General features: G+C 67.9%; 3 protein-coding genes across 7 annotated transcripts; 2 read left to right on the forward strand and 1 right to left on the reverse strand.

The window, feature by feature from the left end:
- Positions 1 to 115: 115 nt before the first annotated feature.
- Positions 116 to 8,012, forward strand: NCKAP5L (NCK associated protein 5 like). Of its 2 annotated transcripts, none has more exons than XM_066207411.1 (13): positions 116 to 176; positions 2,899 to 2,940; positions 3,041 to 3,147; positions 3,405 to 3,473; positions 3,584 to 3,622; positions 3,714 to 3,833; positions 3,923 to 4,036; positions 4,477 to 6,209; positions 6,284 to 6,437; positions 6,514 to 6,592; positions 6,677 to 6,961; positions 7,069 to 7,208; positions 7,567 to 8,012. In XM_066207411.1, exons 3-13 carry the CDS (start codon positions 3,046 to 3,048, stop codon positions 7,801 to 7,803), a joined length of 3,072 nt encoding a protein of 1,023 aa, XP_066063508.1. In that variant the 5' UTR covers positions 116 to 176; positions 2,899 to 2,940; positions 3,041 to 3,045; the 3' UTR covers positions 7,804 to 8,012. The 2 variants fall into 2 exon arrangements, with proteins under 2 accessions (XP_066063508.1, XP_066063509.1); XM_066207412.1 differs by having other exon boundaries at positions 3,044 to 3,147.
- Positions 8,013 to 8,104: 92 nt separating this feature from the next.
- On the reverse strand, positions 8,105 to 11,636 carry TMBIM6 (transmembrane BAX inhibitor motif containing 6). Its single transcript, XM_066207508.1, has 10 exons — positions 11,551 to 11,636; positions 10,108 to 10,209; positions 9,910 to 10,018; positions 9,692 to 9,812; positions 9,529 to 9,577; positions 9,310 to 9,407; positions 9,126 to 9,205; positions 8,929 to 9,029; positions 8,769 to 8,841; positions 8,105 to 8,662 (listed from the first exon to the last, which is right to left on the reverse strand). The coding sequence occupies exons 2-10, from the start codon at positions 10,161 to 10,163 to the stop codon at positions 8,639 to 8,641; spliced, it is 711 nt and encodes a 236-aa protein (XP_066063605.1). The 5' UTR covers positions 10,164 to 10,209; positions 11,551 to 11,636; the 3' UTR covers positions 8,105 to 8,638.
- Positions 11,637 to 11,908: 272 nt separating this feature from the next.
- Positions 11,909 to 25,767, forward strand: FMNL3 (formin like 3). 4 transcript variants are annotated; one of them, XM_066207413.1, is made up of 27 exons: positions 11,909 to 12,149; positions 14,567 to 14,650; positions 14,735 to 14,815; positions 14,898 to 14,974; positions 16,065 to 16,148; positions 16,533 to 16,685; positions 17,442 to 17,550; positions 17,629 to 17,705; positions 17,783 to 17,876; positions 18,223 to 18,297; positions 18,377 to 18,487; positions 18,563 to 18,712; positions 18,824 to 18,925; positions 19,006 to 19,252; positions 19,398 to 19,466; positions 19,780 to 19,904; positions 19,972 to 20,174; positions 21,156 to 21,390; positions 21,481 to 21,549; positions 21,673 to 21,753; positions 21,836 to 21,965; positions 22,046 to 22,206; positions 23,132 to 23,233; positions 23,323 to 23,412; positions 23,507 to 23,618; positions 23,716 to 23,815; positions 25,198 to 25,767. In XM_066207413.1, exons 1-26 carry the CDS (start codon positions 12,003 to 12,005, stop codon positions 23,805 to 23,807), a joined length of 3,060 nt encoding a protein of 1,019 aa, XP_066063510.1. In that variant the 5' UTR covers positions 11,909 to 12,002; the 3' UTR covers positions 23,808 to 23,815; positions 25,198 to 25,767. The 4 variants fall into 4 exon arrangements, with proteins under 4 accessions (XP_066063510.1, XP_066063511.1, XP_066063512.1 ...); XM_066207414.1 differs by having other exon boundaries at positions 18,566 to 18,712; XM_066207415.1 differs by lacking the exon at positions 23,716 to 23,815.
- The last annotated feature ends 1,627 nt before the right edge of the window (positions 25,768 to 27,394 follow it).

Here is a 27,394-nt window from a genome sequence, read left to right on the forward strand (position 1 = left end):
GGGGATTCGGGATTCGGGGGGGGGGGGGGTGCCCGGGGCGCGGATTGGCGGCGGCGGGGGCGCAGGGCGGGGCCGGCCCGGTGGAGCCATGACGTCACCGCCGCCGCCGGTCCCGCCCCGGTCCCGGTCCCAGCCCCGGCCATGCCGTCCCGGCCCCGGCCCCGCCGTAGCCCCCGGTGAGTCCGGTCGCTCCGCGGCCAGGGGCAGGCGGGGGGACCGAGGGGTCGGGGCGCTCCTCGGGGGCACCGGAGGCGGGGGAGGGGGGGAGGGGCATCCGTGGCCCCCGGGCACCGGATCGTGCTGTGGGAGGGTGGGGGGTTGAACCCGCGGGAACGGCGGGGGTGGGCCGGCCCGTGGTATTCCGCACGTCCCCGGTGTCCCCCGGTGCATCCCCGTTGTGCCCTCGGCTCTCCCCGCTGTCCCCGCTGCATCCTGGGGTGTCCCCGCTGTCCCCAGAGCATCCCGGCTGTCTCTGAGGTGTCCCCACTGCATCCGGGGTGTCCCCGGTGTCCCCAGTGCATTCCGGCTGTCTCTAGTGTCACCAGTGCATCCTGACTATCCCTGGTATGTCCCCAGTGTCCCCATTGCACCCCGGCTGGCCCTGGGGTGTCCCCAGTGTCCCCGTTGCACCCCTGCTGTCCCCAGTGCATCCTGACTCTCCCTGGGGTATTCCTGGTGTCCCCACTGCATTCTGAATGTCCCTGGTATGTTCCGACTGCATCCTGACTGTCCCTGCGGTGTCCTCAGTGTCCCCACTGCATCCCGGGTGTCCCTGGGGTGTCCCCCACGGTCTTTCATCCCACCCGCCGGTCCCCAGTGTCCCCAGTACACCCCAGCTGTCCCCTGCCTGTGTCTCTGTTGTCCCCACCACATCCTGACTGTTCCCACTGTCCCCCATCGCATCCCTGGCTGTCCCTGCGTGTCCCTGCGAGTCCCAGCTGTCCTCGATGTGTCCCTGCACCCCGAGGCTGTTTCTCTAGCACATCCCACTTGTCCCCTGTGTCTCCCGGCTGTCCCCAGGGTGTCCTTGCTGTCCCTGGTGCATCCTGGCTGTCCCTGGACTGTCCCCAGCATGTCCTGGCTGCCCCCAGAACAGCTCAGCAGGGCTGGGGACACTCAGGGCTGTCATCCCCTGTCCCTGGGTTCGGCATGGGGACCCCGGTGTGGGGCAGGCCGGGGCCAGCCCGTCACAGCCACGCTGGCATGTCCTGGGCCGCGGTTTGGGCACGTGCCGTGTCCCCACGCCGCGTCCCCACAGTGCCCGGGGCAGCGGGGACCAAGTGACTGGGGGGTGCTGGGGAGGGGACACGGGCTCTGGGTGGCCCTGGCTGTGCCGGAGCCGTGTCCCCCTCCCCACAGGGACCCTCGCGCTGCCCCCGCGGGGCCCCGCGCTGGGGGAGGGGATGGCCGCGCTGTCCATCTGTCGGGGCCCCCCCGGCTGTCCCCGCCGGGGGCTTGGGGGGGCCGCGGGCTGCTCTTCCCCTCCAGACAGAGCCTCACTTCCCCCCGTGACGCAGCCGGAGCCGCCGGCCCCGGGGCCGCTTCCTGCGCGGGGGGCAGGCGAGGGGGCCCACGGGCACCTCAGGGACAATGGGGACCACGGGGACCCGCGTGGGTTCACCCCACGGGCTGCAGGGCATGGGGACAGCACGTGCGAGGTCTGCCCGTGCCTCCCAGATCTTCCCCTTGTCCCTCCATCACCCCCAGACCCTCTTCTTGTCCCCTGCATCACCCTCAGACCCTCCTCTTGTCCCCTCCGGTCTCCCTCGTCCTGCCGAGCCCCCCTCTCCCTGCCGCGGGGCCGTGGGGTCCGGGTGAACCGGGGACGCGTGGCCCCGTGTGAACCCCCAAACCCCAAACCTCCCCCTCGAGGGGCGGGGGGTGGAGGCCACGGCCGGGGCTCACGGCTCGGCTCCGCGTCTGCCGGCCCTGGGGGCTCCCCGAGGGGTCCCCGGGCTCCGGGCAGTGCCTCCAGAGGCTGCGGGATGCCCTGTGGGGATCCCCCTGTGCTCTGCCCTGTCCCTCCGGCGGTGCCCGGTGCCCCGGGGGGATTTCCCGGTGCCTCCTCTCCCGGGCTGATTCCCGCTGTGCCGGTACCGCCGTTCCCGGGGGCCCCAGCGCCGGTTCCCCGGGGCTGGCGCTGGCGGAGCCGCGCACCGGGGGAGGCGGCGGCTCCATCCCGGCTCCTCCCCGGCCGCGGCGGGAAGGCGGAGCCGCCGCCGCCGCCTCCCAACAATAGCGCGGCCGGGCCGGGCCGGGATGGAGACGCCGCCGTCGCCGGGACCGGCCCCAGGGCCGCTCTGAACCGAGACCGGCGGCGCCGCCGGGAGCCCCGGGCGTGAGTACGGGCCGGGGCCGGGGCTCCGCGCAGGAACGCAGCGGCACCGGCGGCGGGGGGAGCCCGGGGTGGAGCGGGGGGTGTGCGGCACTGGGGGGGGGGGGCCCGTCTGAATGCCGGAGGTCCTGTGCACCGGGGCTGCGCATCCCGGTGCCCCGGGGCCAGGGTCAGCAACGAGGGTGCTGCATATCCCGGTATTCCGGAGGTGCTGCACGTCCCGGTGCCCCGGGGCTGGTGCCGATTCCGGTCCCAGTGGTCCTGCGCATCCTCGTGACCCTGTGCCGGTGGCGGTGCCGGTCCTTGGGGCACACCGGTGCCCCCGGGGCTGATGCCGGTGCCAGTCCTGGTGGTGCTGCACATCCCGGTGCCCCGGGGCTGCTGCTGCTCCCGGTCCCGGGCGTGCTGTTCATCCCTGGGCCGATCAGCTTCCCCTGTACCACCGGGAAGGAGGTGGGCAACAGGAGGGGTCCCTGTGTCCCGTGGTGCCCGTGGGGTCAGGACTCGGGCCTCGGGGTCTTTCGAGGCTCCATCCCCCTCCTCAGCCCAGTTCTCCCTGGCAGGTGACATCGCACAGGGACGGGGCTGGGGACATCTGAAGCCAGGTAAGAGAGGGCCGGGCCGTGCAGGGCCTGCGGGTGCCTCAGGCTAGGTGCCACGGCCAGGGGCCAGCAGGGAGCCCGTGGTGACACGTGTCCCCCACAGCAGTGATGTCGGAGAGCGTGGCCGAGGCGCCGGGAGCCGGGAGCCCAGCAGGGCTGGGAGAGACGGGCACCAGCCATGAGCTGCTGCAGCGCCTGCGGGAGCTGGAGGTATGAATGGGACCTGCAGGACACAGGAGCACTGGGCAGCTGTGGCCGGTGCCGCCGTGCCAGTGCCGTGGAGCCACAGTCTGGACACCGTGGTGATGGGTCACACTTTCCAGCTTTCCATGGCCCTCATGTGCCACTGCTCCTGGGGCAGCCCCATCCTGCCGTGTGTGGCCCTGAGTCCCACCAGGAGACAGAGGGTCTGCTTGGTGCCATGGGATGTCCACAGTGTCCCCTGAGCTGTCCCTGCTCTGTTGTAGGCAGAGAACTCAGCCCTGGCCCAGGCCAATGAGAACCAGCGGGAAACATACGAACGCTGCCTGGACGAGGTACTGGAGAACGCCGGGACACATGGCACATGTGTGCACACGTGTGTGCTGGGGCACAAGGCTGCGTGTGTGCCCTGTGCCCCACCCCAGACCTCCCCTCTCCTCCCCAGGTTGCCAACCACGTGGTGCAGGCACTGCTCAACCAGAAGGTGGGTGTCAGGAGGGCAGGAGGGTGTCAGGGGGCTGGGAGGATGCTGAGGGGCTCCAGGCGTCCTGGCTGACCCCCCACACCCTGGCCAGGACCTCCGTGAGGAGTGCATCAAGCTGAAGAAACGTGTCTTCGAGCTGGAGCGGCAGAACCAGGTGCTGAGCGACCTGTTCCAGCAGAAGCTGCAGCTCTCGACTGGGTCCCTCCCCCAGGTGTGCCTGGGGCTGCATCAGGGATGGGAGGTGGGCATGGGGCAGAATCCCCCCCAAAAAGCTTAACCCAGCATCTCTCTCCTCTCCAGCTGCCGCTGCACCCGGTGCCAGTACCCCCAGATGTCCCAGTCACCCCCCAGCCAGGCTCTGCTGAGCCACAGCCACCCCCGCTGCTCCCTGGCCTCTGTCTGTCCCTGCCCGAGGTGGGTACTGGTGTTGCCAACCCCTTCCTGTCCTAGCGTCCCCCACTCTGGGCTGTGTCACCCCCTTCCCTGTGGTCTTTTCCCAGTGTGTTGGTGTCACCAGGCCTGTGACACGTGGCTTTCCAGGCCCACGGTGTCTTCTCCTTTCCCCCTCCCTGGATCTGTGGTGTGCCCATCCATGTGCCTATGGCATCATACTGTCAGCTGAGTCCCTGTGATCCCTGTGGTGTCACCTCTCCAGGTCCACGGTGTCCAACTCCCCAGGCCCCTCCATCTGTGATATCTCTGGTTCCAAAACCCATTGCCCCAGATGTCCCTGTCCCCACCGTGTCCCCGTCCCAAAGCCTATTGTGTCCTTCTCTGTTTCCAGAGTGTCCCCCTCTGGTACCGGGGCCCTCAGTGCTAGGTGCTCACAGGGTGACGGTGTCCTGTCCCCACAGGTGCTGCCGCCGGTGCCATCGGGCAGCCCCGGGCTCAGCCCTGGTGCCCCACCCCTGGATGCCCTGTCCCCCTTCTTCAAAAAGAAAGCCCAAATCCTGGAGGTGCTGCGCAAGCTGGAGGAGACAGACCCGCTGTTGGGGCCCCCTCCAGCCTCCCCCGGCTCCCCCGAGCCCTGCGCAGCCCTGGGCTGGCCCCCTTGCCCTCTGCGGGGGCCGGGGGCTGCGGGGGGCTGGCGGGGGCCCGAGGGCAGCCCCTGCTCCTCGCCAGAGGAAGGGGGGCCGCCGCGGGGGGCTCTGCTCAGCGCCTTGGCCGAGCGGCTGCTGCGAGGTGAGGGCGGGGGCTGCTGCCGGCGCAACGGCGAAGCCCCGGGGGGACCCCCACGGCAGCGGCGCGGGGAGCACCCCGCTTTCCTGGGACTCTACACGCCGGGCGAGGAGAGCCCAGAGGGGGGCTTCACCCCGCTCTCGCCTGGGGGGGTCCCCAACCCCCTGCCCTCCCCCAGCAAGGTGCTCAAACTGCCGCCCCCACCCCCCGGGGGGCTGCGCCTCAGCCCCCAGCTCGCCCACCCCTCCAAGATCCCCTGTCGCGGCGCCCACCCCGAGGCCTCACCGGCGCTCAGCCGCCGCCCATCCCCCGATGCCCCCCCGGAGCCCGGCTCCTCCGAGCCCCCCGCCTTCCCCCACCCCCGCACCTTCGAGGCGGTCGAGCAGCCCCCGGGACCACCGGGACCCGTGGCCGGCGGGGAGCGGGCGGCCGCTTCCCCCCCCAGCTCTCGCCGCGGCGCGGGGGGCTCGGCCCCCTGCCGCCGCCCTGGCAAGAAGCCCCCCGAACCGGGCTACCTGCCCTTCAAGGAGCGCCTGGCCGCCCTGGGCAAGCTGCGGGGCGCCGAGGGCCGCGAGCAGCCGGGCCCAGGGCGGCCCGAACGGGGCCATGGGGCCGAGCTACGCCCTCCGCCCCGGGGGGGCTTGGGGGGCAGCCTGAAGCACCCCGAGCCAGCGCACGGCGCCGAACCCCTGGCCCGCTGCTACTCCTCCGGCTCCATGGGCGACCCCGGCAAGGCGGGGGCTAAGGGGCGCCCCGGCACCGGCCGGACCCCCTCACGGACCCCCCCCACGCCCCCCGCCAAGACCTCCCGCAGCCCTCACGGCAGCCCCACCAAGCTGCCCACCAAGGCGGGCAAAGCCGGGGCGCCGCGGGGCGAGGAGCCGGCGGGCGCCAAGGCTGGCGGGGGTCCCCACAAAACCCCCGCGGACCCCGAGCCCGTGGGGCCGGCGCCGAGCGCCGCGGGCCACTCGGCCATCGAGGAGAAGGTGATGAAAGGCATCGAGGAGAACGTGCTGCGGCTGCAGGGGCAGGAGCGGGCGCCGGGCGCCGAGGCCAAGGGCAAGGCGGCCGGGCTGGCGAGTTGGTTCGGGCTGCGGCGCAGCAAATTGCCGGCGCTGAGCCGGCGCGGGGACGGCGGGCGCGGGCGCGAGTGGGCCGGGACCCCCGCGCCCCTTCGCCGAGAGGTCAAGTTGGCCGCCCGCAAGCTGGAAGCCGAGAGTCTCAACATCTCGAAGCTGATGGAGAAGGCGGAGGATCTGCGGAAGGCCCTGCGGGAGGAACACGCGTTCCTGCAGGGGCTGGCGCTGGAGAAGGGGCGTCCCCGTGGGCCCCCGCGAGGCCCCGGCCCTCTCCCCGTCATGTACCAGGAGGTGACGGCCGAGACCTTCATGCAGCAGCTGCTGGACAGGTCAGCTCCCACCTGGGTCCCACTCGGGGTAGGGGTGAGGGTGGGCTGTCCCCCTGATCGTTGTCTCCCCCCAGGGTGGACGGGAAGGACGTCCCCTACGAGACCCGCCTGGAGCACAAGCGGGAGCTTTGTGACCTCCGGAGGGTCCCCCCCGATGCCAAAGAACCGCGGCTCTGCCGCCCGCCCCGCAACGGCATCGTGGGACACCTGCGGGAGCCCTCGGACAAGGTGAGGATCCCCCTGCAGCCCCCAGGCCTCCGCTCCAGGGGGACCCCGCAGCCATTCAGCCTCTGCGTGCCCGCAGGTGCCTGACGTGGGGCTCCGCGATGAGCTGCCGTCCGACGAGAGCCTGTCCGAGTCGGGGACGTCGCAGCATTTCGCTGGTGAGGGGGTGATGGGGAGGTTACGGCAGAAGAAGGAGCACCGCAGTGAAGTCCCCGGCACTGACCCCTCCCTTTGTGCCGCAGCCTGCGGGTCTCTGACGCGGACACTGGACAGCGGGATCGGGACCTTCCCGCCCCCCGACTATGGGGGGGTCCCCGCCAAAAGCACCCCCAAACCGCGGGGCCGCCCCGAGCCGCTGCCCGGGGCCGTGCCGGCCGCTGTCACCAAAGTGCCGCGCAAGGCCCGGACGCTGGAGCGGGAGGTGCCCAGCGCCGAGGAGCTGCTGGTGCCTGGAAAACACCGGAGCGCTCCGGGCTGCCGCCTCCCGGCCCCCCCCAGCTCGCACGGCCACCGCGCTGCGCCCCAAGGTGGGTGTCCCCCCCATCTCCGTGCACCCATCCTCGTTAAAGTGCGACGGGAGCTGGGGGGCGTGGGGGGCCCTGCAGGTCAGCGCTGCCCCCCGTTGTTCCCACAGACCCCGGGGATGACGCCAGGAAGCCGCGGCGTGTCCAGCAGAGCAAGAACTGGACCTTCCCCAATGCCAAAGCCTGCGGTGCTGCTGACCCCTTTGTGTGCCCCCCCGGGGGGCTGGAGGGCCTGCATCGGCCTGTGCAGGTAAGGGCAGGTTATGGGACCCCCAAAATCCTGGAGTACTCCGAAACCTTGGTGAGGTCCTCAAAACTCCGGAGTGAGGGACGCTGAAACTCTGGAGCAGGACCCCAAAACCCCGGCAGAGGGACCCCAGACCCTCCTGCCCATGCTATGGGAATGGAGAAGCCGTGGGGAGAGGATGTGGGGGGAGTTCTGTGATCATTTCCCACACGTGCCCCGCAGGGGGGGGCGGGATTTAAAGTGACCCTCTAATATTTTGGTGGGGGGGGGTCGCAGAGGTTCCCCGCCACGGCAGAGCGATGGGTGTGGATGTCATTAGCATGTCAGGGCAACGCCCCCTGCCCACGCTGTCCCTCCCCAGGCCCCCGTGTGCAGCCCGGCGGGGCATCGGGGGGCATCCCCGGAGACCCCCGCACCTCTGCCCCCCGCCCTGAGCGCTAGCAGCAGCCGGACCCCCAGCGCCTCAGACGTGGGGGACGAGGGCAGCACGGAGGCGCGGTCCCGGGATGGCGGGCACGGCCCCGCCGGGCTGGAACACTCCGAGTCCCTCAGCGATTCGCTCTACGACAGCCTCTCCTCCTGCGGCAGCCAGGGCTGAGCCGCCCCGGCCCCGCTCCCACGTCTTCCACCCCCGCCCCCGCTGCTCCCCGCTCCTGCTCTGAGGGTGCTGCCTGGATTGGGAGTGTCCGGTGTCCTGTCGCTCCCTCTCCCGGCTCTCTCCGATGGTGCTATGGCCCTGTACAGCCCCTGCCGATGGGTTTTTAACTCAATAAAGCCGCCCCCTCTCCCGCCTGGGTTATTTATACACGTGATGGTGCAGCCGCTGTATCCCCGCGCCCCAGGGAGGGTGGGACGGACGGGTGGACGCGGGGGGGGATGGAAAAGAGGGGGGACCAGAGTTTGGAGTCTGAGCGATTTATTGAATCATCCCGGTGTACAAAGAGCGGAGATGGCGGGACTGAGAGCGCTGGGAATGCCACGTCCCCACGGCCCCCTCCCAGCACTGGTTCATTTCTTGGCACTGGTGCTGAAGGGGAGGCTCCACCGATGAGTTTGGCTGAGGGGGGGTCCCACCAACGACCCCCCGGGGGCTGGTTTTGGGGTCTCACAGCCTCCCGGGGAAGGGAAACACCCCGGGTGGGGCTGGGGACAAACCTCCAAGGAAAGAGGACACGTGGGTGACCACTCCAAGGGCCACAGGCCGGGGAAAACCAAGGGGAGCCAAACTCCAGCGGGAATCCACGAATTGGCTGGTTTTTAATCAAAAAAAAAAAAAAAAAAGAAAAAAAAAAAAAGCTGAACAAGAGAAAAATCCACGAGGTGCGAAAGCTTCTGGCTGCTTCCTCGGCAGCAAAGCGCGGCCCCTTTAATGACACAGGGACAGGAGGGGACATGGGGACACAGGGGTGGCTCCGCCTCGGCCCAGAGCTGCTTCACTTCTTCTCCTTCTTCTTGTTCTGCAAGAGGAAAAGTGGCCACAGTCCCCATGGGCTCCATCCCTCTGTCCCCCACACCACGGGGCAGCTCTGTCCCCCTGCTCTGCCCCCGTGTCCCCTCGCCCACCTCAGACATTCCCAGGATCATCAGCAGCTCCCGGAAGATGTTGACAAAGTCGAGGAAGAGATCAACGCAGTGCCTGGAGAGAGGGAGGGAGGGATGGATGGATGCTCAGGGAGGGCCACCCTGCCCCTGTGTCACCCCCCGAGGTGGCCCCAGCACCCACCAGATGTAATCCTTGTCGCCGCTCTCCGCCTTCTCGATGATGAGCTGCGTGTCGAAGAGCACGAAGCCGCACATGATCATCAGCGCCACGTACAGGTTGGCCTGCAGGGGGAAGAGAGGTGTGAGGTGGGGACAGTCCCCTGCTGCTGTCACCTGGCTGTCTGTCTGTCCATCCTCGGCAGCTGGAAGGGGACTCACCGTGAAGAGCCAGGTGGATCTCACAAAGGCGTTAATCAGGGAGGAGAGAAGCATCAGGGTGAGGCCAGAGAGCAGGAAACCTGCAGGGCGAGGGCCGAGAGTCAGGGTCAGGTCAGGGGAGCCCCACCCAGCACCCACAGGGAGACCCCAGCCCCCCAGGAGTCCTCCCCAAAGCCCCTCTCACCTCCCAGGTAGAGGTAGCTGCGGCGTCGGGCGTAGAGAGCGCTCAGTGAGAAGCAGGCGAAGATGGTGGCAGTGCCCAGGAAGGCGGTGGGGATGATGCTGGGGGCAAAGAGAAGGAGGTCAGAGGGTTTTGGGGCCAGCTGAGGGGCATCTGTGGGGGGGAACAGGATCTCTGTGGCGGCTGGAGGCGAGGGACGGGCTCTGTGGGGGTGTCTCCTACCTGGGGTTGACCGAGATGCACATTTGCAGGAGAGGTCCCAGATTGATGCCTGCAAGGACAGAACTGGGTGTCACCAGAGCCGTTCTGGGGGGCTTCATCCGGCCCCTCTGCAGCATTTGGGGCCCCATGGGATGTGGGGGATGTAGTCCCAGTGCCCACCTACCCGTGAGGAAGGCGAAGCCAACCAGCATCCCCAGCCTCTTCTGCTCCGTCTCACGGCTGTGTGGGGTGGCAGTGAGCCAAACCATCAGCCCCAGTGAGCCCAGGCCAGTCAGGAGCCCGAACTGGGAGAGGGAGAGACAGATGAGGGCTGGGCATTGCCTCACCCGGGTGGTGCAGGGCTGGGGGTGCCACCTGCGGCCCTTCAGAAGCCCCTCTCACCTGGAAAAGGTGGGTCACCACATTGATGTAGGCGCCCGCAGCTGCCACAAACATGCAGATAGCAAAGCTGCCGTAGACCCTCTTCAGGTGCTCCTGGGTGGAGGCCGAGCTGTGGGTGAGGAGGGGGTGGTGAGGGGGGGCAGGGAGGGCTGGCACAGCCCCCCAAAGCCCCCCCTGCCCTGCCTGCGTGTCACTCACATGTGGGAGAACTTGAAGAGAGCATCAAAGTTGATGCTGCGGTCGAAGACGTTCATGGTGCCGGGCTGGGATGGGCCCACGGCCGCTCCACAGGGCTGCAAGCTGCAGGGGGAAACGGGGTCAGGAAGGATCTGGAGCCCACCCAAAGCTCCCAAACTTCCCCCAGGAGCCGGGTGGGAGCCCAGGAGCTGTGGAGTTAGTGGCAGGAGCTCCCGGGGCTCCGGAGCCTTCCTTGTCCAGCTGGTGCAAGCACTGCTGACTGTTGCAAGGCCAGGGGAGGCCCTGGGGTGTTTCAGGGCTGTTGCAAGGCCAGGGGGGGCCCTGGGGTGTTGCAGGGCTGTTGCAAGGCCAGGGCAGCGCTCAGGGATGCCACAGCGGGGCTGTTGTGAGGCCAGGGGAGCCCCTGAAGAGCTCCCGGTGCCGTGGGAGCGCGGCTGGCAGCTGGAAACGTCGTTGTGCCAGGTGACTATTAGTGCCCGTAATGACGTCCCCAGAGGTGGCTCAGGCAGCAGGAGGCTCCGGGCAGGGCCTCCTCCTCCTTCTCCTCCTCTTCCTTGCCTTCCTCCTCCTCATCCAGCCGGCTCGGCCGGCTCTGTCCCCTCTGGCACCTGCCGGAGCCCGACCTGCCCAGCCAGTGGCACGAGCCAGCTGTCCCCAAGGGATGGAGGGGAGCGAGCAGGGCTCGACTGGGGTGCAGGATGGGGGCTACAAGCAGCCGCCCCGGCAGAGGGGAGGGTCCAGGAGAGGAGCCCCATCCCACCGCACCAGCACAGCCCAGGGGGCACAGGTTACAGCCCAGCACTGGGACGGCGACACGGGGTGGCACTGGACCGCTGCCACCCCTGGGCCGGTGCCAGGAGGCCCTGGGGAAGCTCCAGGTCAAAGGGCAAGGCAAAGGAGGAGGCGCGGCCACGGGGACAGTCGCCGGCGGGGTGTGGCGGTGGGGGTGTGTGTGACAGGGGTGTGACAGCCCCCACGGGGGTGACAGCCCTCGGGCCCTGGTGACAGCCGGTTCCATACGGCAGGGCCCGCTGAGTGCCGGCTCCGGGCCGGCAGCAGGACCCGGGCCCGGACCCCGAGCCGCCCTCCCCGCCCCCAGCGCCGCTTTCGCTTTCGCTGCTGCCGCCCCTGGTCAGCTCCAAGCGACCTTTACCCGCTGCTTCCTCCCCCCCCCCGCCACGACGCTGCCCCGGGGCTCCCTCCGCCGCTCCGATCCCCCCCGATTCCCCCCGACCCTCCCGTTAGAACCGGGCGGAGACCCCCGGGCCCGAACCCATACGCGTCCCCCCCCCCCCCCCCGCCATGGGGCCTGGTGGGGGCGGGACCCCCCGGGCCGCTCGGGGTGAGCTCGGGGGGTGTTGTGGGGATTGCTCGGGGCCCGCGGCCCCCCTGGGACCCCCGGGGCTGCCCCGGGCCCGCCCCGCCCGCGCCCCCCGCCCGCACCTGCGCCGCGTCCGCCGTCCGTGCCAGGCCGCGAGCTCTGCGCCACGCCCCCACCGCTCATTGGCTGAAACCCCGCGTAATCCCGCCTCCCGCCTCATCCCATTGGCTTTTGTCAGCGCCCGAGGCGGGGCTCGTCACCGCCGCCGTCACGGCTCGGGCCGCGCCCGAGCGCCGCCATTGGGCGAAGAGCTCCCGCCCCCGCGCGCGAGCGCGGCGCTGATTGTTCAACGTGGGCGCGGCGCGGCCAATCGGAGCGTCCCGCTGGCTGCCGGCCTTTGGGCGCCCTCCGGTGGCGCCGCTGCCCCGAAGGGCGCCCCCTGGTGGCGCCGCCGCGGCCCTGCAGCGCTGGGGCGGGACCGGGCGGGGCGGGCGGGGCGGGAGCGGGAGGCGGTGGCAGCGCCGGACACGACGGGCTGAACCTCCCCCACCGCCCCCCGGTGCCTGGGCCGGGGATGGGGAACGTGGAGAGCGCGGACGGGGAGGCGCTGCCCCGGGGCCCGGGATCGCCGGCGGCCCCGGGGGGAGCCGGACTGTTCGCCCCGGGCAAGATGCCGATGCCGGAGCCCTGCGAGCTGGAGGAGCGCTTCGCCTTGGTGCTGGTGAGAGGCCGCGCTCCCCAGTTCCCGGTGCTCACCCTCCGTTCCCGATGTGCCCCGTCGGTGCGCTTCGCCTGTTCGTTCCGCCGGTGTTCCCGCTCCGCACGCCCCGGTTCATCCCTTCCCGGGACTCCTCCCGATGCGCTCTCCTGGACCAGTTGGCGGGCACCGGGCACCGCCGGGATGGCACCGCCGCCCGGAGCCACCAGGGGCGGGCGGGGAGCGCCGGTGCCCGCGGGGATGGGCAGTGGCCGCGGGGCCGCGGGGACACCCCACCCGGGACAGCCCCGGGGGTGACGCCACTCCCGGTGCCACCGCGGGGGCCCCTGAGGCCCGGGGACTTTGTAAGCCGGGAAAGTCCCGTCGGGGCAGCGCGCGGGGCTGGAACTGGGGTTCTCCGTGGGTGCTGGGGACCGCAGGGCTGGGATTTCCCGCTGGGTGTGAGGGCTCCCGGTTTCCCGGTGGATGCAGTGGTTCCCGATGGGCGCGAGTGCCCTGCGCGATCTCCGGTCCGCTGTCACTGCCGGGGCGGTGGCCACCGCGGTGCCACCGCGGCCCCGGGACGTTGCTCGGCAATTCCCCCGGTGCCACCGGGACCACCAACACCGCGGAGGCGTCCCACCGGCGCTTGGGTCGCCCACGAGCCGTCCCGGTGACCCCTCCGCGGCGCCGGCTTTGTTTTGATGGGGGAGACACCGCGGGGCCACCAGGGCTGAGTGACACCGGTGCCCCACGGCAACCGGCCCCGCCATCCCGGTGGGAGCCGCCGCCAGCGGAAGCCGCAGCCGGGCAGGAAATGCCGAGTGTGGTCCCGCGGGGCTCTGAAAGCCGAAATCGGGGGCAACGCGGGGCAGCGGCAGCCCCGGCGGGGGCGCGTCCCGCCGGTGACGAGCGGCTCCCGCCCGCGGCGGCGCTGCCCGTCCCGCATCCCACGCGGGGCGGATGCGGCCGCCGGTCTCCGCGGGGCCTGCGGCGGGGGAGGGGGGGGGACACGTCCTGCCGGCCGGTCGTCCTGCCGGGGGGGGGTCAGTTTACAGGGCGGTGGCACCAGCCCCCGCCAAAATGTCCCCGCGGCCGTCGGCAGAGCCCGGTGCCGTCCCGGCTGCTGCCGGGGGTGGAAAATATTCCATCATGTGATAGAGCTCCGGCGGTCCCCGGAGGCGAGGATCCGCCCCGGAGCCCCCCAGCCCCGGGGCGGGCTCCAGCCCCGGTACCGCCGTTTCCCGGTGGGATTCAGCCACGGGATAATCATGGGGGCTCCCGGTGGGGGCGACGGCGGAGGAAGTGCCCGGCCGGGAGCGGCCGCGCTCCCACCACAAAGACAGGAAACGAAGCGGCGGGAACGCCGGGACGGGCGGCTGCGCTTCAAAGCCCCCCGCGAGTGCCCCTCGACCCCACCCGGGGTCTCTGTGCGTCCTTTCCGCCTCCATTCCCAGGGAGGCCCGGGATTTTACTGGTGGCCACGGGGGAATAACCGCAGCCCTCTGGGGAGGGGATGGCGCCCCTTTGGGGGGCAGTTTTGGCGGCTCCGTGCCGGTGGTCGGTCTCGTGGGAATCTGCGTCTCCCGCGGGACTCCTTGCCCTGCGGTGCTTGGCCTCGCCCGGGCCCTGTCCCGGTTTCCTGCGGCTCCGTGGGATCGGGATGAGCAGGGGAGGGCTAACTTTAGCTGACATGGGTGGGTGGAGCAGCCGTGGTGATGGCTCCTGATAATGGGGCTACCCGGAGCTGCGTCACTGGGGTGGCATTTCCCACCAGGGTGGCATCACCCAGCGCGATGGCATCTCCCACTAGGGTGGCATCGCCCACCGGGGCTGGCATCTGTCCCTGGGGTGGCATTGCCCCCCAGGGCAGCCCCGTGGCCCTCTGACATCCCACTGTGGCACCCCATTTGTCCTGTGCCACATCCCACACTGAGGATCCCCCCCCCATGGCTCTTCCCAGTGACCCTGGGCCAGCCCAGAGCCTGGCTTTGTGCCTGGTGTCCGAGGGAGCAGATAGACACCTGGCCTCGTGTCCGGTGTCCCGGGGAGCTGGCACCGGTGCCTGGCCTCGTGTCCGGTGTCCCGGGGAGCCGGCACCGGTGCCTGGCCCCGTGCCGCGGTCGGGAGCGGAGGCTGCGGTCTGTCTCTCGGAAGCGGGGGCAGACAGGAAGGACGCGTCAGGGATGGGGAGATTTGGTGCCGCCGGTGGCTGGCATGTGGCTGCGGTGGCACTGCTGTCCCCGTGCCACATCTGTGCCTGCTGGGGCATCCTGGGGCCAGGACTCTAGCTACGTCATGGGTCAGGGTGCCCCTAGAGGGGACCCTGGCTGTGCTCTGGGTGTTTTTTGGGAGGACCCAGGCTGTGCCATGGGTCAGGGTGCCCCTTGGGAGGCACTGTCCCCATGTGCCCCAGGGTGACACCCCCCCTCTGTCCCCAGAGCTCCATGAACCTGCCCCCGGACAAAGCCCGGCTCCTGCGCCAGTACGACAACGAGAAGAAGTGGGACCTCATCTGTGACCAGGTGGGGGCTGGGTGGTCCATGGGGGTTCTGGGGAGGGGATGTGCTGCTGTCCCAGTGTCACCACCACCCTTCTGTCCCCGCCAGGAGCGGTTCCAGGTGAAGAGCCCACCCCATGCCTACATCCAGAAGCTGCGCAGCTTCCTGGAGCCGGGTGTCACACGGAAGGTGAGGGGCTGGGGGGTTTGGGGGAGCCTTGGGGGGTTTGGGGAGTCTGGGGGAGCAGGGCTCAGCCTTGCTCTGCCCCCAGAAGTTCAGGAGGAGGGTGCAGGAGTCGACCAAGGTGCTGCGCGAGCTGGAGATCAGCCTGAGGACGAACCACATCGGGTGAGTGTGAGGTCCTGGGGAGGGGTTGTGGGGTCTCAGGGAAGGGTTGTGGGGTCTCAGGGAGGGCGTGTGGAGTCCAGGCTGGGGGTGCAGGGCACTGGAGTGGGGTGCAGAGTTCCGGATGGGGTGTGGGGTCCCGGCGAGACTGCGGGGTCCTGTCACCAGCCCCACACAGCTGCAGGGGAAGCCGGAGGTGCTGCAGGAACTGGGCCGGTTCCTGCCCCAGCCCGCGGGCAGGTCCCGGGGGCGGATGCCGGGGCGGATGGGCCGGCGATGACGCCCTGAACGAGGCAGCGCGGCCAGATCCTGGCCGGCTCCTCCCGACCAACCGGAGGGGCTCGGTCGGCACCGTCCCCGAGCCGGTGACACCCCGACCCGCACCGGGATGCCCCGGGGCTGCGCGGGGCGTCGGGCGGGACAGGGCCGTCCCGGGGGTGTTGGGGCCATCGGCGGCGGGTGCCCGGTGGCACAGCTGTGCCCGGGATGGCTCCGTCGCGCCCGGGGCGGCTCGTGCACGTGCCGGCTGTTCCCCGCCGCCGGCCCCGCTCGTCCCTGCCCACGGACCCAAAATAGCAGCAAGCCGGAGACAGGAAACGGGCTGAGGCGAGGGGCTGGCGGCGGCAGGAAAGGGGCGGCCGCGGCCCCCGGGGCTCCCTGACGCACGGCCGTGGGCAGCTCTGGGGACCCCCAGTGCTCCCAATGATCCTGGGTGAATCCCCCACCCCGTGCACCCCCACCCCACTTGCCCCCCCTGCTTGCCCCTGGGCACAGCCCCTCACAAGTGCCGCCCAAGGGTCGGGGCATCCCGAGTCCCCTCCTTTCCCCGCCACGTTCCCAGGGTGAGGGTGGGGGTGCAGCCCCAGCACCCAGCTCCGTTTCCCGCCCACACCAAGCCCTCCCTGCCCTGCACTCCTCAGATAACCCCGCGCTGGCGCTGGCACCAGTGATAGCGGAGGGGCTGCAACCACCATTGCAGCCCCGGGGTGTCCCTCACCGTCCCTGTGCCGGGACAGGGGTCTCCGTGGTGGAGGGGGTTGTGTTGGGGGAACCCCTGACCCCTGTAGGCTCTGATGGGTACCTGGTGCCGCAGGTGGGTGCGGGAGTTCCTCAACGATGAGAACAAGGGGCTGGACGTGCTGGTGAACTACCTGTCCTTCGCCCAGTGCGCCGTCATGTGAGTGGGGTCGGGGGGTCCCTGGGGTGAGGGGGGAAACCCAGGGAGTCCTTGGGGAGTGTGGAGGTTCCCGGTGGCTGCGGCAGCTCCCTGCTGGCGACGCCTGATACTGCTCGGTCCCTTATCATCCCTAAGGCAGGGACTTGTCTGCACCGGGGTTCTGAAGGACGCGGGATTTTCAGACCTTTTCTGCCTGCTCTGGGGATTCCAGAGCCACCCTCCTGCCTCTCCCCACTCCGCAACCACCCACTTGCCACCTGCCTCAGTGCTTGCATCTGTGCTGGAACCGTGTGCCCCCTGCCAGAGCCGTTTGCCCCCTGCCAGAGCTATGTGCCCCCCGCCAAAGCAGTGTGCCCCCCTGCTGCGCGCGTGTCCCCCCATCAGGTTGGATTTTGAGGGCCTGGAAGGCGGCGAGGACAGCGCACTGGAGAAGCTGCGTGCCTGGAGCAGGTCCATCGAGGATCTGCAGCACCCCAGCGCCCTGCCCGCCCCCTTCACCAGCAGCCTGGCCCGCTCCGCCCGCCAGACCGCCCTACGGTACGTGCCCGGGGGGATGTCCCGCTGTGGGGGGACGTCCTGCCATGGGGGTACGTCCTGCTTCAGGGCTCTGGCTGGCCACGGCGCTGCCGCTTGCTGCCCGCTGTGGTGAGTGCCGTGGCGTGTGCCAGCCTGCCGTGGTGTGTGCTGTGTCCTGCCGTCGTGCCCGGCGCCACTCACCGCCCTGTCACCTGCGTGGCACAAATGCAGTGCCTAGAGCTCAGGCTGTGCCTCGCCCTTGGCGTGGCCGTGCCGTGTCCCGTGCCATACATGCCGTGTCCCATTCTGCCTCGCGTGTCGTGTCCACCCTGCCGGCCCGTGCAGCCGTCGCTGTCTCGCCATTGCCGTCCTGCCTGTCCTCTGCGCCCCGCGGCTCCGCTCACCCCTGCTCTGGCTCTGTCCCTGCGCCCCGGGGTAATGCACCCCATCTCTGCTTCCAGGGCCGGGGTCCCCCTCTCTGGCTGTGCTCTCTCTCTCTCTCCTCCGCGCCAACCTCGCCGCTCTCCCGCCCGCCGGGTAAGTACCGGCTGTCCGGGGCCAGCCCAGTGCTCGCGGCGGCTTCGCTCCGTCTCTGCAGATTCTGTCCCTGTCGCCCTCCGACCGCTTCTCTCTGCCTTTGCCCCTCCGAAATCCTGGCTGTCCCCACTCTGTCCCCGTGCTGTCCCCACGCTGTCCCCACACTGTCCCTCGGTTCCCCGCCCATTGGTGCAGTGCTGGCGGGTGACGGTCCCGCTCACTGTGTGCCCCATCCCGCAGCTACGGGACGTTGCCCAGCCGCAGGGCACTGAAGAACTCGCGCCTGGTGAGCCAGAAGGATGACGTCCACCTCTGCATCATGTGTCTTCGGGCCATCATGAACTACCAGGTACTGTCACCGCACAGTGGGGACACCGCTGTCACCACTGCCACCACAGCTGACACGGTTTGTTCTCCATCCCCACAGTACGGCTTCAACTTGGTCATGTCTCACCCACACGCGGTCAATGAGATCGCCCTGAGCCTCAACAACAAGAACCCGAGGTAGGGGAGGGTCTGGCAGGGTGGGACGGGGTCCTGGAGCTGGCTGGGCGTGATGCTGATGGTGACGCTGTGCCCAGGATGAAGGCGCTGGTGCTGGAGCTGCTGGCAGCTGTGTGCCTGGTGAGGGGAGGCCATGAGATCATCCTCGCAGCCTTTGACAACTTCAAGGAGGTACGAGGGGAGTGGGAACAGCAGGTCCGGGCTGGGATGGGGGGAATGGGGGGAGACAGAACCAGGTTGGGATGGGGCTGCACCAGGAGGAGACAGGAACAGCCTCAGATGGGGGGAATGGGGCACCAGAATCAGGCTGGTACTGGGGAGCAGGACCCTGGGGACGGAGGAGCTGGGATAGGGAGTCTGGAGGGCAGGGGATGGAGGGATCAGGGAAGATGAGGAATGGGGGGTCTGGGAGCACCAAGACCAGACTGGGATTAAAGAAAACGGAGTCCAGGAGATGGGGAGGGGGATCAGTGGCTGAGGGAACCACACCAGGTTAACCCTGTTTCTGCCTGCTCAGGTGTGCAAGGAGAAGCACCGCTTCGAGCGGCTGATGGAATACTTCCGCAACGAGGACAGCAGCATCGACTTCATGGTGGGACACCCTGTCCTGGGCGGGCGGGAGGCTCTTTGGGAGGCAGGAGAACTCCTGGTGACACCAGCCCCGCCTGCAGGTGGCCTGCATGCAGTTCATCAACATCGTGGTGCACTCGGTGGAGGACATGAACTTCCGCGTCCATCTCCAGTACGAGTTCACCAAACTGGGGCTGGAGGAGTTCCTGCAGGTACGGGGGGGTCGAGGGTCAGGGGAGCTGTGCCGGGGGGTCGCCCCATCCTTGACGCTGCCTTCGTGCCCACAGAAGTCGAGGCACACGGAGAGCGAGAAGCTGCAGGTGCAGATCCAGGCGTACCTGGACAATGTCTTTGACGTGGGGGGGCTGCTGGAGGATGCTGAGACCAAGAATGTGGCCCTGGAGAAGGTGGAAGAGCTGGAGGAGCACCTGTCCCACGTATGTGAGCACGGGGGGATGCGGGGACGTTCCTTGCTGGGTCCTGGGGAGATCAGCGGTGACACCAGGGGGGTCCCTGAGCTGCTGTCACAGCTGTGTCCCCCTCCCCAGCTAACAGAGAAGCTGCTGGACCTGGAGAACGAGAACATGATGCGAGTGGCGGAGCTGGAGAAGCAGCTGCTGCAGCGAGAGAAGGAGCTGGAGGTGGTCAAGGTGTGCTGGGGGGGCCGTAGGGGCTGTAGGGAGTGGGGAAGGGTCCCGACCCCCCCTGGGCTGACGCTCGCTGTCCCCAGGAGACCTACGAGCACACGAGCCACCAGGTGCACACGCTGCGCAGGATGATCAAAGAGAAGGACGAGGCTTTCCGGCGACACTACGGTTCGGAGCCGCCCCCGCTCCCTAGCGCCGAGCCACCGCCTCCCCAGCCCGAGCCCTTGGAGGAGACCCTGCGACTCCCGGTCCTGCCCCCGGTGGAGGCTGCGCCGCCCCCGCCGCCGCCTCCACCTCCCCCTCTGCCGCCCCCCGCACCCCCGCTCCCAGGTGAGGAGGGGAAGCCCCCGGGGCACCCAAAACTGGGGCATCTCAGAGCTGGGTGTCCCCAGGGGTGGGAGGTCCCTGGTGCTGGGCCACTCCTGAGGGTGGGCGGGCCCCAGAATTGGGGTCTCACCCTCTGATGGCTTCACAGGGAAGTGTCCCCCGGCCCCGCCGCTGCCCGGGGCTTCACCCTCCATCGCCCTCACCGTCGGGCTCTCAGGTACGTGGGGATGAGGGGGGATCCCGGGACGGAGACAGGGGACAGGGAGGGTGTGGGGACTGGGACAGTGGGGACAGGGATGGTGTAGGGACTGCGGACAGGGAGGACACAGGAACTGTGGGGACAGGGACAAGGGACCAGGAAGGGTTGCAGGCACCAGGGTGCTGGGGTTGCAATCCTCAAGGAACACCCACTCAGGGACCCCAGCAAAGGGATGGGGTGGCCCAGGGGTTGATGACACCAGGCTCAGGCTGGGCACAGCACGTGTCCCCATGCCCCGGGGGTGCTGAGCTGGCTCCCACCCTGCTGGCAGCCATCCGGATCAAGAAGCCCATCAAGACCAAATTCCGGTTGCCCGTGTTCAACTGGACAGCGCTGAAGCCCAGCCAGATCAGCGGGACGGTGTTCAGCGAGCTGGATGACGAGCGTGTGCTGGAGGTGAGCCCAGGACCCCTCCCCACTCGGGCACCCCCAACCCCACTTCTGACCCCCCTCGTCCCTCCAGGACCTGGACCTGGAGCGCTTCGAGGAGCTGTTCAAGACCAAGGCGCAGGGCCCGGCGCTGGACCTGGTGTGTGCCAAGAGCAAGGCGGCGCAGAAGGTGGCCACCAAGGTGACACTGCTGGAGGCCAACCGTGCCAAGAACTTGGCCATCACCCTGCGCAAGGCCGGGCGCAGCGCCGACGAGATCTGCCGGGCCATCCACACGTACGGCCCCGCACTGGGGGGGGGACAGGGGCTGGTGGGGCTGCAGGGGGGGCAGGAATGGGGCTGGGAGGGTCAGGAATGGGGTGCAGGGGGTACACAGGGTTTGAGGGGGCTGGTAGGGGTGCAAGGGGGTTGGTTGGGGTGTAGAGGGGCTACTTGGGGTGCAGAGGGTTTGGACAGGAGACAGGTGGTCTGGCTGAGGTTCCAGTGGCCCAGAGTGCAGCGGGGTCTGGGTGGGGGACAGGGGTTTCGGGCAGGGTACAGGGCCTTGACTGGGGTACAGTGGGAACAGTTGGGACACAGGGGAGCCAGTTGGGGTGCAGAGGGACCAGGCAGGGTTCAAGGGGACTGGCTGGGTTGCAGAGGGTTTGGCTGAGGAACAAATGGTCTGGTTGGGGTTCAGGGGGGGCAGACATGGTACAGGGGCACTGGTTGGGGTGCGGCGGGGCTTGTTGGGGTCCAGAGGGAGCAGGCAGGGTGCGGCAGGCCTGGTTGGGATGCAGGAGGGACAGGCAGGGTTCCAGAGGGCTGGCTGGGGTGCAGATGGTTTGGCTGAGGGGCAGGAAGGCAGCCTGGGGTTCAGGAGACCTAGGCAGAGTACAGGGTGTCTTGGCAGAGGCCCAGCGGGAGTTGTTTGGGGTTCAGGGGTGTCAGGCAGGGTGCAGAGACACTGTCTAGAATGCAGAGGGGCTTGTTGGGCTGCAGAGGGTCGGGCCAGGGGGACAAGGGTCGAAGGGGGATCGACAGAAGAGCCAGGCAAGATGTAGGAGGGTTGTTGGGGTGCAGAGCACTTGGCTTGGGAGCACGTGGTCTGATTGGGGTTCAGGAGGTCCAGGCAGGGTTCAGAGGTTCAGGCAGGGTGCAGGGGCTCGGGCTGTGATTCAGGGTGGCCAAGCAGCTTGCAGGATGCCAGGATGGGATCCGAGGTTCCCAGACTGGGCACTGCTGGGAGCTGCTCCCCAACACTGCGGTGCGGGGCAGGTTTGACCTGGCGACGCTGCCGGTGGATTTTGTGGAGTGCCTGATGCGGTTCCTGCCGACGGAGGCGGAGGCGAAGGCGCTGCGGCAGTACGAGCGCGAGCGGAAGCCGCTGGAGGAGCTGGCGGACGAGGACAGGTTCATGCTGCAGTTCAGCAAGGTGGAGAGGCTGCCGCAGCGCATGGCCATCATGGCCTTCCTCGGCAACTTCGCCGAGAACATCCAGATGCTGACGCCGGTATGGAGCTGGGGAGGGGGATACCAGACCGGCCGTGGGGGTCCCTGCACACTGAACCCCAGCTGAGCCCCCTGTTCTGTGCCCCTGCAGCAACTCAATGCCATCATTGCAGCCTCGGCCTCTGTCAAGTCGTCCCAGAAGCTGAAGCACATGTTGGAGGTGGGGATGTGAGGAGAGGCTGGGTGGGGGTCCATCACTCCAGCCTCACTGTAGCTGAGTGAGGGGGATCCCGTGGGGGTCTTGCTCTCTCCTGACCCTCCAATCCCTGCTTTGGCCCTGCAGATCATCTTGGCGTTGGGCAACTACATGAACAGCAGCAAACGCGGTGCAGTCTATGGCTTCAAACTGCAGAGCCTGGACCTGGTGGGCAGCCCCCTCCCCAGCTCCCTGGGACCCCGAGGTTCTCATCCCACAGGCCTGACCCCCTCCCCAAATCCTCCTGCAGCTCCTGGACACCAAGTCAACAGACAGGAAGATGACGCTGCTGCACTTCATCGCGCTGACGGTGCGGGAGAAGTACCCAGAGCTGGCGACCTTCTGGCAGGAGCTGCACTTCGTGGAGAAGGCTGCGGCAGGTGCCCCTCAACCTGTGCCCACCGCCCCACCTCACTGCCCCAGCCCCACGCAGCCACTGACCCGTCCTGTGTCCCTGCAGTGTCCCTGGAGAACGTGCTGCTGGATGTGAAGGAGCTGGGCCGGGGGATGGAGCTTCTGCGGCGGGAGTGTGGGCAGCACGAGAGTGCGGTGCTGCGCGGCTTCCTGGGCGGCAGTGAGGGGCAGCTGGAGCGGCTGCAGCGTGACGCGCGCACGGCCGAGGTGAGGGCGGCTCACACCCGGCCTGGCACCAACCACGGGCACATCTGCTCGGCCACACCTTGCTCTGCATGCTCCTTGTGCACAGCTGGTCATCCACACCTTGCTCTGCATGCTCCTTGTGCACAGCTGGTCAGCCACACCTTGCTCTCCATGCTCTCCTTGCACTCCTGCTTTCCTTTGCATGCTCTGTGTCATCCCTCGTCATCCACACCTTGCTCTGCACACTCCTTGTGCACACCTGGTCATCCACACCTTGTCTTGTATGGTTCTTGTGCACAACTGGTCATCCACAGCTTGCTCTGCATGGTTCTCGTGCACACCTGGTCATCCACACCTTGCTCTGCACACTCCTTGTGCACACCTGGTCATTCACACCTTGCTCTGCATGCTCCCCTTGCACTCCTGCTTTCCTTTGCATGCTCTGTGTCATTCCTCGTCATCCACACCTTGCTCCATGCATTCTTTGCGCAGACCTGCACATCCACATCTTGCTTTGCGCACAGTCCTCGTGCACATCTCCTCATCCACACCTTACCTTGCACATCTGGTCCCACCCCTGGCTCTGCACGCTCCCGTGCACTGCTGCTTTCCTCTGCACGTTCCTTTTGAATCCCTTGTCATCCACACCTTGCTCTGCACACTTTTTGTGCACATCTGCTCATCCACACCTTGCCTGGCATGCTCCTTGTGCACATCTGGTTGCACTCCTGGCTCTGCACGCTTCTCGTGCACACCTTGCTCTGCACGGCCCTTGTGCACTCCTGCCTTCCTTTGCATTCTGCGCGCACATCCCTTGTCACACACACCTTGCTCTGCACGCTCCTTGCGCACCCCTGCCCTGCTTTGCCCACGCGTGATGCCCGCCATGCCTCGCGCACCCCCTGTGCCGGACACTGCCCGGCCCTGACCACCGGTCCTGTGCCAGGACGCCTATAACACCGTGGTGCGGTATTTCGGTGAGAGCCCCAAGACAACCCCCCCGTCCGTCTTCTTCCCGGTCTTTGTCCGATTCATCCACTCCTACAAGGTGAGGTGGGGCTGGGGAGGGGATGCACTGCAGGTGAATCACACCACAGTGGGGGAAAGCTGACACCCCCCACCTGCGTGCCCTGGCAGGATGCGGAGCAGGAAAATGAGACACGGAAGAAGCAGGAGGAGGTGATGCGGGAGAAGCTGCTGGCACAGGAGGCTAAAAAGCAGGAGAAGGTTAGTGGAGGCAGGCATGGGGTGGGCTGGGGAGTAGGGGGCACGGAGGGGACCCCTGTGTCCCTAACCTGGACCCCCCGTGCCTCCCTCGCAGCGGAACAAGTGGCAGCAGCAGGAGCTGATCGCGGAGCTGCGGCGGCGCCAGGCCAAGGACCACCGGCCCATGTACGAGGGCAAGGACGGCACCATCGAGGACATCATCACCGGTACGGCCCCTCAGCCCCCGGCCCCCCGCCCTGGCCCTGCCGGCCGTGGGGGCTGACGTGTCCCTGTCGCCCCCGTTCCCTGCCCGTGCCCCCGCAGCGCTGAAGAGCGTCCCCTTCACTGCCCGCACGGCCAAGCGGGGCTCCCGCTTCTTCTGCGACCCGTCCCACCACGACGAGTCCAGCTGTTAAGATCCCAGGTACCACCTGCATGCCTGGATCCCCCCGGATCCCACCTGGATCCCCCTGGGTTCCCCCTGACCCCGCATGCCCCCTTCTGCACGCTCCCTCCCTGCATGTTGTCACCCCAGGGTGTCTGATGGGCCCTGGTCCTTTGGACTGGGGCAGGCAAGGCTGGATCCCAGCACAGGATCCCAGCACAGGATCCCAGTGCAAGGCTGGATCCCAGCACGGGATCTCAGTACAGGATCCCAGTGCAAGGCTGGATCCCAGCACAGGATCCCAGTGCAAGGCTGGATCCCAGCACAGGATCCCAGCACAGGATCCCAGTGCAAGGCTGGATCCCAGCACAGGATCCCAGCACAAGATCCTGGTGCAAGGCTGGATTTCAGCACAGGATCCCAGTACAGGATCCCAGTGCAAGGCTGGATCCCAGCACAGGATCCCAGCACAAGATCCCGGTGCAAGGCTGGATCCCAGCACAGGATCCCAGCACAGGATCCCTGTGCAAGGCTGGATCCCAGCACGGGATCCCAGCACAGGATCCCAGCACAAGATCCTGGTGCAAGGCTGGATCCCAGCACAGGATCCCAGTACAGGATCCCAGTGCAAGGCTGGATCCCAGCACAGGATCCCAGTACAGGATCCCAGTGCAAGGCTGGATCCCAGCACAGGATCCCACTGCAAGGCTGAGTCTCAGCACTGGATCCTGGTGCAAGGCTGGATCCCAGCACAGGATCCCAGCATAAGGCTGGATCCAGATGCAAGGCCAGGTCCTGGCACTGGATCCCAGTGAAATGTTGCTACCCAGCACGGAGTCCTGGCACAGGATTCCAGCCCAGGATCTCGGTGCAAAGCCGGGTCCCAGCACAAGATCCCAACACTGGATCCTCACGTAAGGCTGGGCCCTGGCACAGGATTCCAGTTCAATGCTGGTACCCAGCACAGAGTCCTGGCACAGGATCCCAGCACTGGATCCTGGAGCAAGGCTGGATTCCAGCACAGATCCCACCGCACTATTGGATCCCAGAGTGGGGTCTTTGGGCATCACTGCATCCCAGGGCAAGATGCCAGAACACCACTGGGTCTCAAGATGGGATCCCAGCACAATACTGGATCCCAGCACAATACTGGATCCCAGAGCACTACTGGGTTCCGTGCAGGATCCCAGGGCAAAACTGGATCCCAATGCGGGGTCCCAGTGCAAAACTGGGTGCCGGGGTATGGTCCCAGTGCCCTACTGGAGCCCAGAGTGCGAATCCCAGTGCATGACTGGGTCCCAGCCCAGTGCCTGGAGGACTCACCCTGTGCTGCCTGTACCCCGGGGGGGTCACCTGGGCACCCCCTCAGGCCAGGCCAGACGTCCCTGGCTCTGTCCCTGACTGTCCCTTCCATCCCACAGCCCGAAGGTGGATCCGCCTGTAGCCGAGCAAGGCTGAGGAGCCCGACAGGGTGGTAGGGGAGGACTGGGGCTGCCTCAGTTTCCTCTCCTCACCCCCCTCTGCCCCCCAGGTGCCCAGAGAGGCTCCGTCCTGCCCTGACACCATGTGGGAACAGGGCCAAAATGTCCTCGTGCCACCATCCTCACGGGTGACATCCCTATGTCCAGGGAGACCCTGCACCCAGACCACCCCCTGCCCACCCAAGCAGAGGCCAAATCCATCTGTGGTGGGGCCCCAGCATCAGGAGCTGACCCGTGGGGTGCCCCCTCCCCGTCAGGGCCTCCCTGGGGGGTTCAGTGCCTCAGAGCCCCCACCCCCACTAGAGGGACCAGAGGGACCCCTCCACCCCGCGCTCGACACTTTGACCACTGATGTGAACACTAAGTGCCAAAAAAAAAAGGGACCAAAGCCAGGCTGGGGGAGGGGGGCATCGGGAGAGGGGCAGGATGGTGCCCCCCACCCCAGGACCCCCCTGCCCAGCCCCCCCCCGCAGTGACTTTTTGTACATGTGAAATATATGGAGTCTTTTACATGGCCAGTGCCTGATTTGGGGGAGCGTGGTGGGGGCACAGAGGCAGCCCAGGAGTCTGGAGGTCCTGTGTCCGGGGGGGCAGGGAGGGGGCACAGAGATGTGCAGGGACCAGACGTGGCAGGGCTTTGCAGTGTTGTTATTAAAACTGTGGGATTTAGGAGAGGGGGGACCTGGTTTGGGGAGGAATTGGGAGCCTCCCTGCATCCCCAGCCCCACTACAGTGTGGGGTGGTCCCAGTTCACCCTACTTTTGGTGGCTATAGGGGACTGGGAACAGATTCGAGGCTGGGAGGGGCTGCAGGGGGAGCAGGATGAAGTCCCAAAAGGATTGGAGGGGCAGGAGGGCAGAAAGGGCTTGTGGGGGTGGAAGGTGGCCACGGGGGTGGGAGGGACCGGGAGGGGCAGGATGCGACCCCAGACCCCCAGCAGTGGCACAAGGGCCTGGCCTCCCTCGCTGAGCCCCACCAGCCCAGGGATTAGCCCTGAAACAGGGAATAAAAGTTTCCCCTAATCCTCTTGGGGGGATTACCAGCACTGCCGCGCCCAGGGTGGGATCCAGCCCGGCCTCAGCTCCCCCAGCGCCGCCGCTGACCTGGGACCTTTTAATCCACCCACACGAGCCCCCTGCTCTGTCCTGGGGGACACTTGGAGATGCTGTGAGCAAAGATGCTGCTGTCCAGCTGTGTCCATCCATATCCAGCCATGTCCATCCGTCCATCCATCCATCCGTCTGCCAGGCTTAGACAGGTCCCACCTGCCCTCGGTGACATCCAGCCACGTGAGTCCCCAATGCTCAGGGCAGGATCCCAGCGCACACCCCGCCCTGTTCCCGAGGAGATGCTGCAGGCAAGGACACTGCTGCCCGGCCATGCCCATCCGTGTCGATCCGTGTCCGTCCATCCATCCATCCACCTGTCCATCCACAGGGCCCTGCCTGCCCAGTCCCTACATGAACTCGGTGACATCTACCCACACAAGCCCCCAGCGCTGTCCCACTCCCTCGGAGATGCTACAGGCAAGGTCATTGCTGTCCATCCACACCCAGGCGTGCCCGGCCGTCCAGCTGTCCATCTGTCCATCCCAGAGGCTCCAGCCGGTCCCTACGTGCCCTCGGTGCCGCCGTCAGGCTCGGACAGGCGTCGCTCGCCCTGGGCTGCGGGCGCTGCCAGGCTCTCGGCCTGCAGCAGCAGGTTGCAGCCGAGGAAGAGGATGGCAAAGGTGACGGCGAGGCAGAGCACCAGCACCACGGCAATCTGGGCAGCCTCGCTCACCCCTGTGTCCTCGCGGGTGCTGTTCATGTCCCCCTCCTCCTCCTCCTCCTCCTCCTCCTCCTCCTCCTCCTCCTCTTCTTCCTCCCGGGAGCCGAGTGTGGCAGTGACAGACGGGGAGGGTTTAAGTGATGTCAAGGACCGTCTTATCCCTCCCTCCCATGGCCCCCCTCACGCTGCCTGGCGCTGGGTGCCCCCCCCGGCAAGGGGCAGCAGCTTTGCTCCACCCTGGAGCACCCCTGGAGGGGTGCAGAGTTCTCTGAGGAAGGGGGAGTCACCCCAGCTCCCTCCCTAAGTGCCTTGGGGGGCAGCTGGGGCTGCCCAACTGCCCGCTCTGCCTCTCCCCACTGCAGTCACC

This window comes from Chamaea fasciata, unplaced genomic scaffold, assembly GCF_029207755.1.
Source record: "Chamaea fasciata isolate MVZ Bird 193981 ecotype frontalis unplaced genomic scaffold, bChaFas1.0.hap1 SCAF_41, whole genome shotgun sequence".
Taxonomy (NCBI): domain Eukaryota; kingdom Metazoa; phylum Chordata; class Aves; order Passeriformes; family Sylviidae; genus Chamaea; species Chamaea fasciata.